General features: G+C 35.4%; 1 protein-coding gene across 1 annotated transcript in view; it reads right to left on the bottom strand.

Annotated features, from left to right (window-relative positions):
• Wdr72 (WD repeat domain 72) overlaps positions 1–16,474 on the bottom strand; it is a 206,265-nt gene that overhangs the window by 144,394 nt on the left and 45,397 nt on the right. Inside the window, exons 10-13 of the mRNA XM_047540696.1 lie at positions 13,413–13,554; positions 12,793–13,038; positions 10,394–10,614; positions 7,897–8,092 (exon numbers count right to left, since the gene is read on the bottom strand). Coding sequence (XP_047396652.1) covers positions 7,897–8,092; positions 10,394–10,614; positions 12,793–13,038; positions 13,413–13,554 — 805 coding nt within the window. The remainder of the gene's footprint in view (positions 1–7,896; positions 8,093–10,393; positions 10,615–12,792; positions 13,039–13,412; positions 13,555–16,474) is intronic.

Below are 16,474 nucleotides of genomic sequence, written 5' to 3'. Positions count from 1 at the left end.
TTCTGTGAGAGTACTTTATATATTCTAGATATTAAACTGTTAACAGATGTATGATTTGCAAATAATTTTTCCAATTCTGATAAACTCTCTTTTCACAGTTTTGGAAACTGTGCCCTTTGAAGCACAAAAGTTTTAATTTTATGAAATCCAATTTATTATTTTTTCTTTCATTGCACTAGTTTTCATTATAGTAAGCACGTGATATATGTATGTATACATATGTATGTGTTGCATAAATGTATATATTCTACAAATATTGTATGTTATCATCATCATCATTACCACAAGGAAACTAAGGCTTTGATCAAGTTAGTGACTTGTCTGAGAGCACAAATAGTGGCAGAATCTTTTGTTCTTAAATATTAGGCAATAACATCACTAGAAATGATACACTAGAAATGAATAATGATTCATGCGGCATTATTTGTCCTCATGGAAGCTAAATGTTGTTTTCATTTTTATTTTCAGTTGAATTTAACAACTATTTGTTAAGTTCTTCCTATATATTAGGTGCTACATTAGTTTCTGGGAATAGAGTAATGACCAAGACAGGAAAAATTCTTGCCGTCTTGGTGCTTTAGTCTAGTGAGGACAGAGAGTAACCCTCAAATTGTAAGTATGAAAGTGAGAGTGAATTTCGCTATGGTAATAAAAATAAAAGTAATAAAAATTTCCTTCACAACAATTCCCATCAGTACATTTGGACACTTTAGCATCCTCCACTTACATACTCTCTTACACTTCTTGAACTGTTTTAAAGGTACAAATGCTCCCTGAGATATTGATTCTTTAATGAGAAAGGTTCCATATGATCACTGCAGTGTCCTTCATGGTGGCAGGCACTTCACTGGAATAACAAAGACCTACTGTGCTCAACTAGGAGAGAGAGAGAGAGAGAGAGAGAAGGAAGGTGTGGAGGAGGAGAGAGTTAAGGAGTTAAGGAGGTCAGGGATAAAGAAATCTTAAGCACAGGCAGGATGATAATTTCTAAAGGATTTATAATAAATTCTAGTTAATAGTTGTCAGTGCCAGCAGCTACAGGGACTTAACTCCTCTTTGAGGAGTTAACACTTGATTGGTATGGTATAGATAGGACAAGGTAGAACTAAATTGAAATCTGGGCAATCTGACCCCCAGTGCTCATGTTCATCACTCCTCTGGACACCACCTTCTACATAAGAAATTAAATGTTGACAATTGTGCAGTTATTTAGTTGAACTTCAAAGTTCATATCCGCAACTGTATACATATACATGCATGAGTGTGCAAACACACTCAATACTGTATGAGCCCAAACTGCAAATTATAGTGTGGCTGTGATAACCAGGGTCACATGAAAAGAAATGAAGATTCAAAAATAGGCAGTAAACTAAAAATATATGTTGAGTAATAACATCCGTAATTATTATAATAAAAGAAAAGGGCTTGGAAAAGGTGATATAGGAAAAATTTCATCCTGTACTTTAATGTATCCTATTTTTCTTTTCTAAAAACAATCATCCCAAGAGGGTTCCATCTGTAATCTGCCACAACAAAATAACATGGCTTTAAGAAAATGATATACTGCAGAAACTGGTACCGCAGGATGCTGCATACCCCAAACCTACTTTTAACACCCGTGTAATGGAGGCTTTATATTAGTGCTGACGAGGCAGTTGACACAACATAACTTTGCCCCTGTATCTAGAAAGTAGTGACCTTGATGAGAGAATCAAGAAACATCATCCCTCAGAATGGTATAACTGGTCATTAGGGTAATTTTAAAATTTTTATTTTGTATGTATAGCAATACTAGCCACTATATACTATAAAAGAAGGATAGCAAGTAAAATTTGTGGACTGAAAAATGATTCTTCACATAGTGAACTTGTATGACATTTTGTTATGGCAAAGTAAGAATTCAACCACACAATTCTATTCTATTGGGGAAAATATGATTACATTTCTAGAAAACTGTCCCACATGTTTTCTTCCTATGCCTCACCCTAAGCAATTAAAGTAGACTCAAATACCAAATATGTTTTAAAATACAGCCTATAAACTATTAGTTGATGAAATTCGTCCTTCTTAATTTTTTGAAAAATTTTCTTCTTAAGACTACACACTTTGAAATCATAGAAAACAAATGTTTCATTTATATGGCATCATGGTAAGTTGAATAATTTTTCAGCTATCACTGATTCAAATAAGAAAAAGAATTTGAGATATGAAATTTAATGTGTGCTAAAAATAACTCTGAAACATGTTATTTTTTCTTATTTCTTAATTTCCTATGCATAGGCTTTGTTCCAAAGATGTGCTTATAAAGTGGTTGTGTTAAAACCCAGCGTGCTTTCTTCACAAAAGCCATATTATGACTAAGGACTGGATCCTCAAGTCATGCTATAGTGGGAAAGTCTTCTGCTCAAGGTCACATAGCCCACATTTCCTGAGCAGGAAAAGGAAGAAATTAGTAAAAATGACTCACAGAGTCTCTGCATTCTACCTACTCATTGGTCAGACTTTTGTTCTTTGAACTTCAGGCACCAAGCAGATTCTGAGATGTCCTTGGGTCTGGAATCCCCCATGGATATAATACCTTTCAGTATTCCTTCTGGAGCCCAGGAGTACCTGGGAAGAAGAAAGCCCAACCCTCCAACATGAGTCATAGGACATGGACTAGCAACTGCCCTTGGCCCGTAGAGTTTTCGGAATAGGGGAAACAATTTCAGAACTTTTTTTGGTTTGTGTCTGGTGACTCTTCCTACAAGCTCAGAAAAATCTGCCCTGAGCAGCAAGTGATACACAGCTTTCCTCTGTCCTTGATTCTCATCAGCTGTCACTTCTGCTATCGGAGTGCCTGCCTCTAACAGCCTCCCCACATGTAATTTGCTGTTTCTAATCTGTCATCTGAGAAATCAGATGACCAGAGCTTTTAGAACTATGTGTAAATTAAGACCCAAGCTCTGAGAGATAACTGAAGACCCTCTTCTTCAAAACAGCTTAGAGCAGGTTTCCTGGCAGTCATTTCCTTTCTTCTCAGAGCTTTTCTTATCTAATTTCCTGCTTGACAGTCTCAAAAAGTTGGTCTCCATTCGAAGGAGGTGTTACTATTATGAGGTGCAGTGGAGAACACACCAGAGTGGAAGGAGAAGACATCTGCCCCAGGGCAAGAACCAACACCCAGCCCAAGGACCTTCAGACTCACAACACCTCTGCTCCATTTCTTCACTGGTAAGATATGTATAACCTTACTGTCCTGCCTACCACATGGAATCATGAGGTACAATGGATCAGAAATTTTGACCTACTTTAAAATAATGAACTGTTATGGAAACAACCACCTTTCTCGGCAGTCTATAAACCATGGCTACTGGCTGCCTATTTTTATGAATAAAGTTTTATTGGAATGCAGCCTTACCTACACCTTTGAGTATGTCTGTGGCTTCTCTTGAACTGCAAAGTTCAATAGTTGCAACAGATATCATATATCCCACAAAGCTGAAGATACTTACTACCCAGTCATACACAGACTATGTTTTTCTGAAACGTCATATCAACACTTTTAAAAAAAATGTTCAAACAAACAAGGTTTCATTTTTCCACTAAATATCCACATGGAATATTTCACAGAATGTGTGCTTAATAGAAAAAGACCTTTGTTACTAATAGGTATATGTATAACAAACAAGAAATCTTGTTATACACATTTCCTGAAATGTCAATCCCATATTGTGAACATAAAAGTCCTCAGAATATTTTAAACTTAATTATTCAAAGAATAATTAGCGCAGAGCCAAAAATTACTTCTGGTGTATATTTTAGGGGGAAAAAAAAATCAGCATTACATCGTCCCCATTGTGTCACCGCACCGAAGGCAAAAAGCTGCCCATAGTCATCAGTGCCAAACACACTGTGGGAGCTCAAATATTAATCAAAATGACATCTCCAATTTCTCCCTTTCCTAATCAGCCCTAACCATCACGGGATATCCAGGAAATCAATAAGCAAAACGGGATGCTCTCATCACTCCCAGCCTGGCAGCCCTGCATCTCTAGCTAGGATGAGGGTTCTCAATGTTATGCAAATACTTCCCTACTTCAGCTGTTTGCCTCTTCCATGGAATAAGCATGCCCACCTGTCATCCCAAACTCTGCCCTTCTACATATCTGACCATACCAATTGTCACAGAAAGAAAGACCTTTTACTGCTTCAAGAAAAATAGACCTGGGATTGTTTGGCTCTAGAATATATATGTGCATTCTTCCACTAAGATTCTTGAATGAAGTGAGAATAGGTTATTAAAAGTATTTGTGAAAAACTGAAGAGGGCTCACCTGCTAGCCTTCACACCCAAGGGGATGGCATAGGTCTTGACCCTGCACAGCATACACACCCCAAACTTCCACCAAGGCAGGCTTTGGACACAAATGAAAATTAACTTTTGGCTTCAATCTCCTTCCCTAGCCTTCTGTCTAGGCCCTTTTCCCCAAATTTCTTATCTCACTGACACCTTCTGGTTTTTTCTCTGCCAGTTCTAGATTTCTTCTAGTGCTGAAAGAGCTGAGGAACTAGTTTCATGTGAATTTATTCTTCCTTCATGTATTTAGAGGAGGCAGAGTGCTGGAGAAATAGAACAACAACAACAAAAAAATAGCTCTATTCACAAATAGAATTAAGTTTGAACCCTACAGGGAGGACAGCTCTGAGCAAAGGTACAGGACAAAGGCCCAGGAAAAACTGACTGAAACAGAAAACACATAGAAGTACACAGAGGAGGTGAGACTACCTGTGAGCTCCAGAAACCCCAGAGGCAACTTGGAGAAGAAAGCTAAGGACCAGCTTATGGTTGGGCAACTATGGCCTAAAAACTACCAAAACAGGTCAATGTGAAGTTGAACTCATTTGAGGCCCAAGAACATTTGGGTTAGTTCACTTAATCATCATTCGTTTGTGTGAATAGGCACTTTCCAACTAGGCTCTTTCAAGCCTGTTATGGTCTTAGCTGATATTTTCTCTCCTAACTTCATGACAATATAAATAGAAAAGGTTCTTCATCCAAGATTTTTTCACTTATCCTTTACAGGAAAAGGATAAAGATCAAGTACAGGAAACATGATAGAACAAATTTAGCTAGAAGAAGTCAGCTTGGGAAAGAAAAAGTAGTTCATTAAATTTTAGGCAAAACTGAAATACAGATTAAAAACAACCCACAATGAAGCCAATACCAGACACAAGATTAAAAAAAAAGCATGAACTTATTCAAAAGGAATGAGTATGATAAGGAAAATTGGGCCATTAGCCACCTACACAGGTCATTGAGGGACTCAGATGGGATGGTCAATGGGACAATGCTTTGAAAAAGTGAAGGACACATAATGAATGTGAAGACACTGATACAGTTCCCAGCAATCAAAAGCTCCATTGTAGGTCGAGTTGAGGTTGTTTAAAACTACCAGTGTAGTTAGCATGAGATAAATAAATAGCCTCATTTGGATCAAATATTCTATAGGTTAGTTTGATGATAAATGTGTACATATTATTTGATATGGTAGAGTAAAACAAACATTTTAATAGGAAATGATATAAATAGCCAGCTAAAGGAAATTCCTGAAGTAAAAAAAAATTTTTTTTGGTACCAGGGATTGAACTATGATGTGTCTAGTATGGCCACTATACTAATCACTGACCATTTGACAGCCCACTTGATCCCACCTGTGTCCTGCTCTGTCCACAGTGAGGCTAATATGATACCTAGAACTGGACACCCTTCACCTCTGACTTCCAGAGGGCTTAAACTAAGGGAGGGGACTGCAGGGGAAAGAAGAGAATTTCCCACAATTCTCTGTCTCAGCCTTGAGGATCTGGCTGGAGTTGCCTTCCTGGAATGACTTCAGGTGTGAGCAAGCCCCTGAGCTTCAGCTCTCACTGGATTTTAGTGACACACTCTTCCCCTCTGTGGCTTCAGTCCTACAGGTGGTAAGAGCTTCTTGATGCTGCAGTGTCTGGGTGCTGGGGAACCACACCATCTGTTCCTGGTCTGTTCCCTAATCCCTACCCCTACCTATAAATATTCCTTTTGCTACAGTCTCTTCATTTGACCAACCTGAGTTGAATTCACTTTCCTGCCAGGACCATGATTGAAATACAATATGGATATCTATTTATTGACATGGATAGAAGTCTGACAAAGTAAATGAAAATAATAGCACTTGTGTTTAGATGGTAGAACAGAATTATGTATTTTTCTTTATGTTTACTTATCAATTGTTCAACTACATTTGATTATCTATTTTGAGGATTTAAAAAGAAACAATAAAATTAAATATAAAACGGGAATAAGCCTAACCTCAAGAGTACTTTATTTCTCACTTCATCAAAACTAACATACACAAAAAGTTGCATAGCCCAAAGTTATCTTGATGGGGCAATGAGACCATGAACATGTGTCAGCAATAAGATATTTTGTTATTCTTGTTGGATTCTATTACTTATTAAAAAATCTGTAAGCAAGTGTTCACAATTATAAACACAATTGAACAATTTATAAGTACATGTGTTTTACAGACTTGGATTTCACAAGTCGAGGTCAAGATTTTGCCGCACTCTTTAATATTAGTTAACTATGACTAAGGGCTTACCACCTACAGATACTGAGTGCAAGAGTTGTAGGTACTAGCTTATTAATTCTAGCAAGACAGCAGTGCTATTACTCCCATTCCACAGATGAAGAAATTGTCCTGCAAAGAAGCCAAGGAATCCATCGAAGGTCTCAGAACTCTTCTAGAGGCGAACCTTGGTTTCAGAGCCTATTTTATCCATTACACTCACCTGCCACTCAGATTGGTCCATTACTAAGAATTCTGAAACTCTCCTTATTGTGAGCATATTCTGCAAAGAACCACCAGGGCCCTCAAACTAACTCACCATTTATTAACTGTGCAATCTTGCACATTTACATAACAGACTGACAACTCCTCATCAATAAAATGGTGGTTAATACATCTAGTAATGAGAATCTAACTCATATGAGCAAACAAGCATGTAAACTTTCAAAGACACATAACGAGATTCAAATGTAAGGCTTAGGCCACACCCTCAAAACTTCAGTATGTTAGTCACCAACATTAACATATCATAGTCAAAGGTAAAGAAAACAGCAATTAGTTGGGTGAAGTATGGCACTAAACTATAATATTATAAACTAGCCAGTCTGTTAATAACACCCAACATAAAACCACCACTGATTAATCAATAAAAATCATGCAATAGTTTCAGTGAAATGTACTCTCAAGTGAACTCCCCTGACTCACATTCATTAATTACCTCACCTACTTTGATATGTTCCAGCATTTTATGAAATATGTTATTCTCAATCTTCAGTTATGCAGGAAAACTTTAAAAAAAAAAAAACCTTTAAAGTTCAAACTATACATTCTGTATGGTACAATATCAAAAGTTCAACTGAGCCACTGAGTTTTCAGTTTCCCTGACTCAACTTTTTGGAGTTTTATAATTAATTATATTCCATTATTACTGATCATCAATTAGCTCAAAATGTTGCTGAGATGGTGAGTATGCTGAAGAAGGCAGAATTTAATGATACTTTGAGACCAGTAGGACACTAAATTTCTCTCTTGTTAATAATTAAAGTAGATAACTTGTGTTTTTATTTATAGCTTCCAGAAATATCTGGCTCATTCCTGTGCACTGCCCTGTCAGCTAATCATCAGCTGGTTAGGATCTGAGTTAGGCTCTTGCATTTTATTCTCCACATATGCCTTCAGCTGAAGTCATAATTGCAGCCCAACCAAAGCTTAAAGCAAATGACATCATTACTGTGTCCTCTCTGGAACTTTCCATATGCTTGTATATCAAAAATACATAAAGGATAAGAAAGAGTAAAATATCAGTTTACCTGTTTCAATTTCCCAGATATAAACAGAATCGTCAGCACATTCAACAATTAAAAAGTTCTCAACTGGGTGCCATTTTATCATCCTCACAGGGAAAAGATGCTTCCGAGCACTCAGGAGGCACCTCTTGCCTTCCAGGTGAAGGAGAGCCACAGAATGGTCACTGCACACACAGCAAATTATCTGATCATCCCTCAGCTGTGATAAAACAACAAACATATAAGTAAACAAATGTATTCTTTTTGATTAAATCAGATATTTTCTCCTAACATAGGACATTTTTGTTAAACGCTCATTTATAAAAGGACATTTCTACATTCTGCAGTATCTCTTCACACAGCTCTTGGTAAGGCACTTTAAAAGCAGAGTGCAGTTTAAACTCTACAACCTATCAGGAAGGTCAAGAGAAACAAGTAAAAAGGAGAATTCTAGGCCAGATCTACTTATGAGATAAATGAAGAACTTGATCATCACTCAGCAAATTCAGGCAGTGAGACAGACATCGGAAATAATGCAGAATAAAATAAACCCCAGAACTAATTTGTTGCCACAAAAAGAAGCTATTTGTAGACACAAACTTAGGCCCAAGGGTATCATGAGCTGAGAGTTTCCACTTAAAGCCTCAAAATGTGATTTGGTGCTGTTCCCAGAACTATACAGATTCTAATCCAAACAGGAAACTCGGTGTAGACACAATCTAAAAGAGGTAAGCATTAGATAGTTCCAACTGAATGCACCGTTTCAAAGACACAAGGACAAAAAAATAGGCTCCTGAGGACAGCAATCCTTAAGACACTTTTTAAAAAGTCAGCATGTCGTTACCTTGGCCACAGTGTAGGACAATGACCATCCATGCTGGGTACTGTTGATCTACCCAGAATTTTAGCTGTTGTGTTTACAACAGCACCAATGAAGATCTCTTGAGACCTCCCAGGACCCATCATCAACCTCTCTGTGGGGTACTAGAGAACTTGTTTTCTTTGCTAATTATCTTTTTTTAAGGAGATTACAGAAATCCTGAGGGAAAAAAATTACAAAATGGCAGGTGCTATACAAATGGAACCTAGACTTGTCGAATGGATTAAACATCATTTCTCCCCAACCATAACACCGCTTGGAGAACCTGCCCATCCCATAGCTTCTAGAATGGGCACACCAACGTGTTTCAGGATCCTTACACACACACACACACACACACTCACACACACATGAATACAAATCTTAAGGCCAGGAGTGGATATATACTAGTGATCTGCACAAGGTCAATCAGAATCTGTTTTATAGGCATTTGAAAGATAAAATAATTCACAGAAAGAAGCAAGAGAGGGACGCAATCCACAGGAAAGCATACAAGTATACAAGCATACACTTTTGCATAGGAAAACTTGGTTTGGGTATTTAGAGTTTAAATTCCCCCTAACCCTTGCTGTAATGTTTTGTCCCAGATGTCTCAACAATTTTGGCTATACCCTCTGAATAAATGCCCCTCTGGCATTTTTTTTTTAGCTTAGTTTGAATGGATCTTGATTCTTAGAATTGAATCATCTATGACTGAGGGAGGAGAAGAAGAGATCCAGAATGAAACTGACTTGGACTGCTCTACTGGAGTGAAAAGGAAAGAAAATGATTAAAAAGGAAAAATAAAGAAGAAACTCAGAAATAAAAGATATATTGAGGAATTCCAAATCATCATGTGGAAAATTATCTTAAAACCTTACTTAACCTTGTTTCACTGCTTTATTAAACCATTTGTGTTGCTGAAATATTGTTTTCCTATGTCTTACTACAAAAAATAGTATGTTTTCTGCAAGTTAAATTGTAGCTGATTTTGGTAATATTATACAACCTAATTTACAAAATCACTTTACCTGCATTATCCTGTGTCTCTATTTTAGATGAAACTCAAAACTTGGTTGTTCATTTTTTAACAAAGACATTAGCTTTATGAAATCTGAAGTTAGGTTGACATTTCATGACAAAATTATTTCATTTTTCCCAACACAAGATAGGTGCTCATAAATTTTTTAAATTTCATTATTTACTAAAGAAATAGATAAGTACATAAAAATCCACATAATAAAAATAATGCAACTATCAATATTATTATAAAATGAAAATGTTGAAGGCAAAAGTTAAGCTCTAACTTAGATTCCTACATTGTTTGACCTGTTTTTGCATTAATCTGCTACTTTTATTAACAATGATTCCATGTTCAAAATTAAGACAGAAAAAAGTATAAGTACTTAGAAAAAATTAAGTAGCTTTTATAAAGTTAGAATTGCTTAAGCATTGCTTTAGAACCAAATTATTTATATAATAAAATTTGTATAAAAAGATCTGAAAGAAATATGGAAAATTATTCAGTTACATTATAGGTGCACGGAACTTATTTTTCTCCTGTGGGAATATGGCTTATTTTTCTTTGTTTTTTTTAAATGTTCTGTAATATCAATTGATTTTCAAATTATGTGTTTTGTTTTACTTTTTATCTTAACTTACTCTGAAGTTCTCTGGTGACATCAAAAGACTTGTTACTGGACCAGCTTCCAAAAAGAACTTATGCAAAATGTCTTCAGTAAAGATATTCCACAAGATCACACATGAACCTTGGTCTCCAGACACCATCCAACTTTGGTCTAATTTTGAAGAGAGACCATGTGGGTAAAGTATGGAAGTAACACTTTGGTGGTGGCCTTTAAGAACTTTATGAGAGGGGGAGTCTGGAAAACGATCAAATACCAAACAGTAAAAACTTTATTTTTATCCAGGAAATAATTGAGAGAATTCTTTTTATCAATTTTTAATATAAATACACATTTATCCAAGAAAATTAGTGAACGACACTTAGAACACCTCAAAAAGCAACAGCTTTATCAGAAGCCAGATCATGCTTTTGATGAAGCACTAACATTTGTTGCTCAACTCTTTTCATACCTTAGAATGCTAGCAAGTTATCAATTCTTCTACAGCAAACACTTTTCTGAAAGAATGAGTGATTCATATATTCTGTTCCACAAAGTAAACTAATTTTCTTTAAAATTAGTATGATCAAATCTAACATAAGAGAAAAAGTTTCACAGAACATTTTGCTTTGAAACACCTTAGAGATTACCTAGTCCTACCTCTTTGTTTTATAGATAAAGTCCCTGAGATTCAGATAGATTAAGTGAATTAATTTCAAGCATCAAAAACAAGGCATAATGTTTAAGAATGTAGATTTGCTATTAAAGAAAGCTGTTTTATCTCTGGATTGATCAATTACTAGATGTGTCACCATGGACAAGTTGCCTTTTCCTCTAACCCATAGATGGTGCTCCTGAAAGATTAGAATAATAATCATCCTTGCTTCAGAAAGACCATTGGGTAGAATAAATAAGACAATGTCCATAATTTCCTAGCACTCTGCTTGGCACCTGGTAGGCATAGGGGTATTTCAAACCATGTCTGTACTGGAACACAGGATGATTGACACATCTTTTCTTTTCTGACTAACCATACTCCTTCTTCCTTCTTCATTAACCATACTCTCCCCAAACTGGAGAGGACCATAAGACACAACCTCTTTATTCAAACTAAAGCTGAATCCCAAAGATTCATTATTTCGTTGTAGTTACTTGTAGTCCATCTGGCACACCCCAACTTTATACCCCTAGCAAATCATAAAAAATATTAATGCAGCTTCTAGAAGTCAAAGGTAGGTTTCTGTTTGTTTTCTGTATATTAGGATAAATCAACCTAGATAAAAAATGCTAAGGTCTTGGATTTTTCACTAACTTTTAACAGCAGCCATTTAGCTATAAACCAGTATATTACCTCGCCTCGGTTCATTGCCATTTATTCCCCTACTTCAGTCAAGTACTGAATCACAAGTCAGTAACATTTAGTAAGTAACCACAGTAAACTAAGAACAATAGTGGGCAATGTGAGGACTTGAAAAAAATATTGAGATTCAGTCTCTACCCTTGAAGACCTTACATTCTAATAGGATTTATATAATTTAAAATGGTATATAATTTTTATCCCACATCCTAAAATCACCTCTTGTATTTCCTTTCCTGATCTGACAACTTACTGCATAATGGTATTTATTAAGTAGGCATTTGTTGTGGTAATGCACAAGGATGTTTAAGAATGCATAAATTTCATTAATAAGAGATAAAAATTAAAACAAAAAGATACCTTTTTTTTTCCCTGATTGGCAAAGATTAAAAAGTTTAATAGCAAAGTTGACAGAAGCTTAGGGGAAAGCCATTTTCACAGATGATTACTGGATATGCATGTATACTGATATAAGTTATTTACAAAAACTTTTAGTTATATTTCTAAAATTAAACATGCAAACTAATGTTGATTCAGTAATTTTACTGCTGGGGACTAACAACTGCAGAAATATCCACACATATGTACAAGGATAATCAACTTTTTATTTATTTATTTATTTTTATTTATCCATAGTAGCTAAAGATTAGAAAATCTAAACATCAATGTCCAATAAAAATTTATTATTAATCATTTAAAATGAGTTTATAAAGAATAAACACCAAAATATTTTATTCAGATTTATTTAAGGATATCTTTAAATAAATTTAGAATAAGCTTCTATTTGTGTAATGTAATTTAAAAAATGTATACTGCTATGCTGGTATATGCTTATAAATACATAAAAATTCAATAAAGGGAAAAAGAAACAACTACTTATAGTTGGTGAAAGAAGAGAAACTTGCTTCTCACTGTATAACTTTCTGCTTGAGTTTATTTTTAAAAATCTGCATGTACGTTTTATTTTAATATTAAAAGATGTACAAATGTATCAGCAAAGGCCTCTGAATCTTTTTTAGTGTAGTTTGTTGAAAGTGAAACTTAAAGAAAATTAATAGGGTTAAATAAAATTCAGTCACCTTTTAATAAAGAACCCCCTTCTAGAAGTCCTGCTTTGGCAGCATTCAAAGCTTGTGTAATGAAAATTGTCCCATCTTCACAACCACATATCAGTTTATCAAGACTTGGAACGTACTCTGATGAAGTGACTACGGCAGTTCCTGCCTCATCTTCAAGCCCAGAGAAATGGTCAATAATACTTTGTGACACAGTTTGATGCTTATCAAAATTATCTTGAATGGTCCAGGTGGTGGTTATTGGTATTTCTAAAAGGAAAATACACAAAATCAGAAAACCTGGTTTATCAATTCATAATAGGAAAAATATTATCAAGACATTATTTTTTCAAAAACTATGAATAACAGCTTAATACATATTTATATTGCCACATTCATTCTTTGTTATGTTCAATTGGTGTTAATTTGAATTATGTGAGTTGAATAGTAAAAATCTATAAGCTTTATGTTTATACTTGCTTTTATGTTGGCATTTAATACATAGTGGTTCATGAGAATTTTTTAATAGGTAGTTTCATATTATTCAGCTCAAAGAAAAAGAAAAAAAAAAAAAAAACTAACCACTGAGTTAATTATGAATTAGTTCTCAAAAGACATGTGATTAGAAAAGGAAACTGTCTTACCCCTAGGAGAACCATCAAACTTGGATATGGGAACATCAGGGATGTGCCACAAAGTAATCCTTCCTGAGACTTCTCCAGAGAAAAGTACCTTAAAAAAAGGCTCTTTCCTTTCATTCATGTAGCCCATAACAAAGGGAAGGCTCTGTGCCAAAACAAAAAAAAAATAAATAAACTTTATTTGGAAAGTTTACATTCTAACTGTAGAGAGATAACCAGTGTTAATAAGTGGAGGAACAAGTCTCCCCAGTTGAACTAAATTTTTTTCAGCTTATTTCCTACTGTTTAAAAAATTTCAAGTGGATTAAATGAAATATTCTGTGATTCAGGATAAAAAAAGAACTTCATAAAATAGAAAGCAAAGTCATCAGATAGACTTCAGAGAGTTGGTAAGAGTAACCTTTTTGACTATATTCGCTATGCTTATGTTTTAGTCAGCTTTTTCACTGCTGTGACTAAAAGGACCCAACCAGAACACCTGTAGAGGAGGAAAAGTTTACTTGAAGGCTCACGATTTCATAGGTATCAACCCACAGACAGCCAGCTTTATTCCTCAGGTCTCTTAAGTGAGACAGAACAACATGGCAGATGAATGTGACAGAGGGCAGCAACTCACATGATGATCAGAAAGCAGAGAGACAGAGAGATCTCCACTTAGCAGATACAAATATGTGCCCCAAAGTCATGCCCCAATTCTCTATTTGCTCCAGCCATGCCCCACATGCCCCAGCCACACCTGCCTCCAGTTACCACTCAATTAACCCATCAGGTGATTAATTAACCGATTGGGTTAACGCTCTTGTAATGCAATTATTTCCTCTCTGAACCTTCTTGCATGGTTTCACACATGAGCTTTTGGGGGACACCTCGCAACCAAACCATAACAGCGTATTACACATACTGTTAGATGCACACATAACTGATAAGGGATTTACACATTTTAGTTATATAACCCCACCATAATCCCATAAATTTGGTACTATTATTGTCCTTACTTTACAGATGAGGGAGTGAAAGGGTGATTCACCTAAGGTGAAGGAGTCTAGTAATACTAACTCAGGGCCCATACTGTCCACTAAGGAGGCCTGATCTCTTTAGGGTCCCTTCAGTTTTGAATGTCAGTTAAAACAGCATCAATTAATATTTATATGACACTTTGGTGTTATTAATATGTATTTCCCTTTCTGATGACCATTTTTCAGATTTAACATACATAATTTCAAATCTCCCAAAGTTGTCACAAAAAATGATTCCATAATATACAATATATATTATGTATTATGCATTATGTATAGGCATAATATGCATTATACACATATTTGTTCTATATTGTTATAATTATAAATTATATATATGTAATCAAAATTTTGCTGAAGCAGAGTACATGAATATCCAGCAAAAGGCTCTAAAAGATGTACTTTCCCTAGTGAATATGTCTAGAATCTCCTTAGTGCTTTGGCACAGTGCAGCTCTTCTTAGGACAGGCTTGTATATGGAAATTACACACAGAGATCACAATGATTAAGTGATTAGAAAAACAAAAAACGAGATCCTCTTTTGATGTACAAATAAAAAGCGTCCTGAAAAGAAAGGCAATTGCTGACGTCAGAATTTTAAAAGTCTCTGAAAGTGATGGTTCCTGGACAGAAAATATAGGCTTTTAGGTTGAGATGTCAGTATAAAAGAAAATTCTATAATTAATGTATCTTCAGAGAATATTAAAAACCAAAATACTATTGTATTTAGACCTTACAAAAAAGCTATGAACTATTGTTGATATCACTATTACGGAACTAAGACACAAAATATAAGACACAAATTCAAGGCCATACAACCAAGATAGAAATTCTCTGTAGTCTAGAAATGACAGCACTTTAGAAAACAGTTCCAATTAAGTCAGACAGACAGACAGGATTCAGAGGGCATTTTGAAGTCTTATTAATCCCACAGTCATGATTTTTGTAAATGTTAGAAATGATGTTGATAAAATTGGGCTAAATTGACTACGCAAACTCTCTGGGAGCCTTATAGGAAATTTAGAATTGATTACTCCACCTTCTTTGATGTTTTGATATATAAATGAAGCTCCAGAGAGTGAATGGGGGCCTTACTCATGGTGGCAGTACATCCAGCTCACACTCTCTGCTCCTGCAGGCAAAGTTCTCTGGGGCTGTCATTCCCTCCACCCTCACATTCCATACTGCCATTCCTCAGCTGAGCACATCCACTCCTTGACCCCTTGGTCTTCCTTCTTCCCAATAGTTCCCTCTCTAGTTCTGCTATTCACATAAACCCCCTTTGTAGCCCCTTACCATGAGTTCTGATTTTTCATTTCAGTACCCAGTAGCCATCCTCCAAGAGGCAATAAAATATATTCACTAAGAATATATTTTCTGGGGCCAGTTGCATGGAATCTAATATTGGTTTTACCACAGTAGTTCCATTAAAAGAGTAAAACTTAATTTAAGCAATTTACCCAACCTCTTGTCTCAGTCTTCCCAACTGTGTAAGAGGGCTAATAAAAGCATTTACTGTATGGGATTATGTGAGGAATAATGAATGGAAAAAGATAAGGTGCTTAGATTGATGTCTGGCACTCAGTACATACTCAATAAATATTAACGATTCTTGTTATCCTTTTCTCAGTAAAAGTGACAAACCTATTCCAAAGACATATTAGCAGACCCTAAAGCTAAACCACCTGGGTTCAAAACCTAGGAATTAACTTCTCTGACCTATAGTTTCAAAATGGGATCTTGGTGGCAGTTGAAATAAATGAGGCAGTGTGTATGCTTGATAATAATAAAGATGTAATAAAAGTTTGTCTATCTAGAAGTCCACTGTCTTAGACAAAGGGAAACAAAGGGAAGGGAGTGGGGAGGGGAATAGGAAAAACAGTAGAATTAATCAGATATAACTTTCCTAGCCTTGTATTTGAATACACAACCAGGGTAACTCCACATCAAGTACAACCTCAATAATAGAATCCTAATTAGAATAATTTATACTCCATGTATATATAATATGCCAAAATACATTCTACTGCCATGTATAACTAAAAAGAA

Source organism: Sciurus carolinensis, chromosome 2, assembly GCF_902686445.1.
Source record: "Sciurus carolinensis chromosome 2, mSciCar1.2, whole genome shotgun sequence".
NCBI classification, from domain to species: domain Eukaryota; kingdom Metazoa; phylum Chordata; class Mammalia; order Rodentia; family Sciuridae; genus Sciurus; species Sciurus carolinensis.
This window is presented reverse-complemented; position numbering and strand designations above follow the sequence as displayed.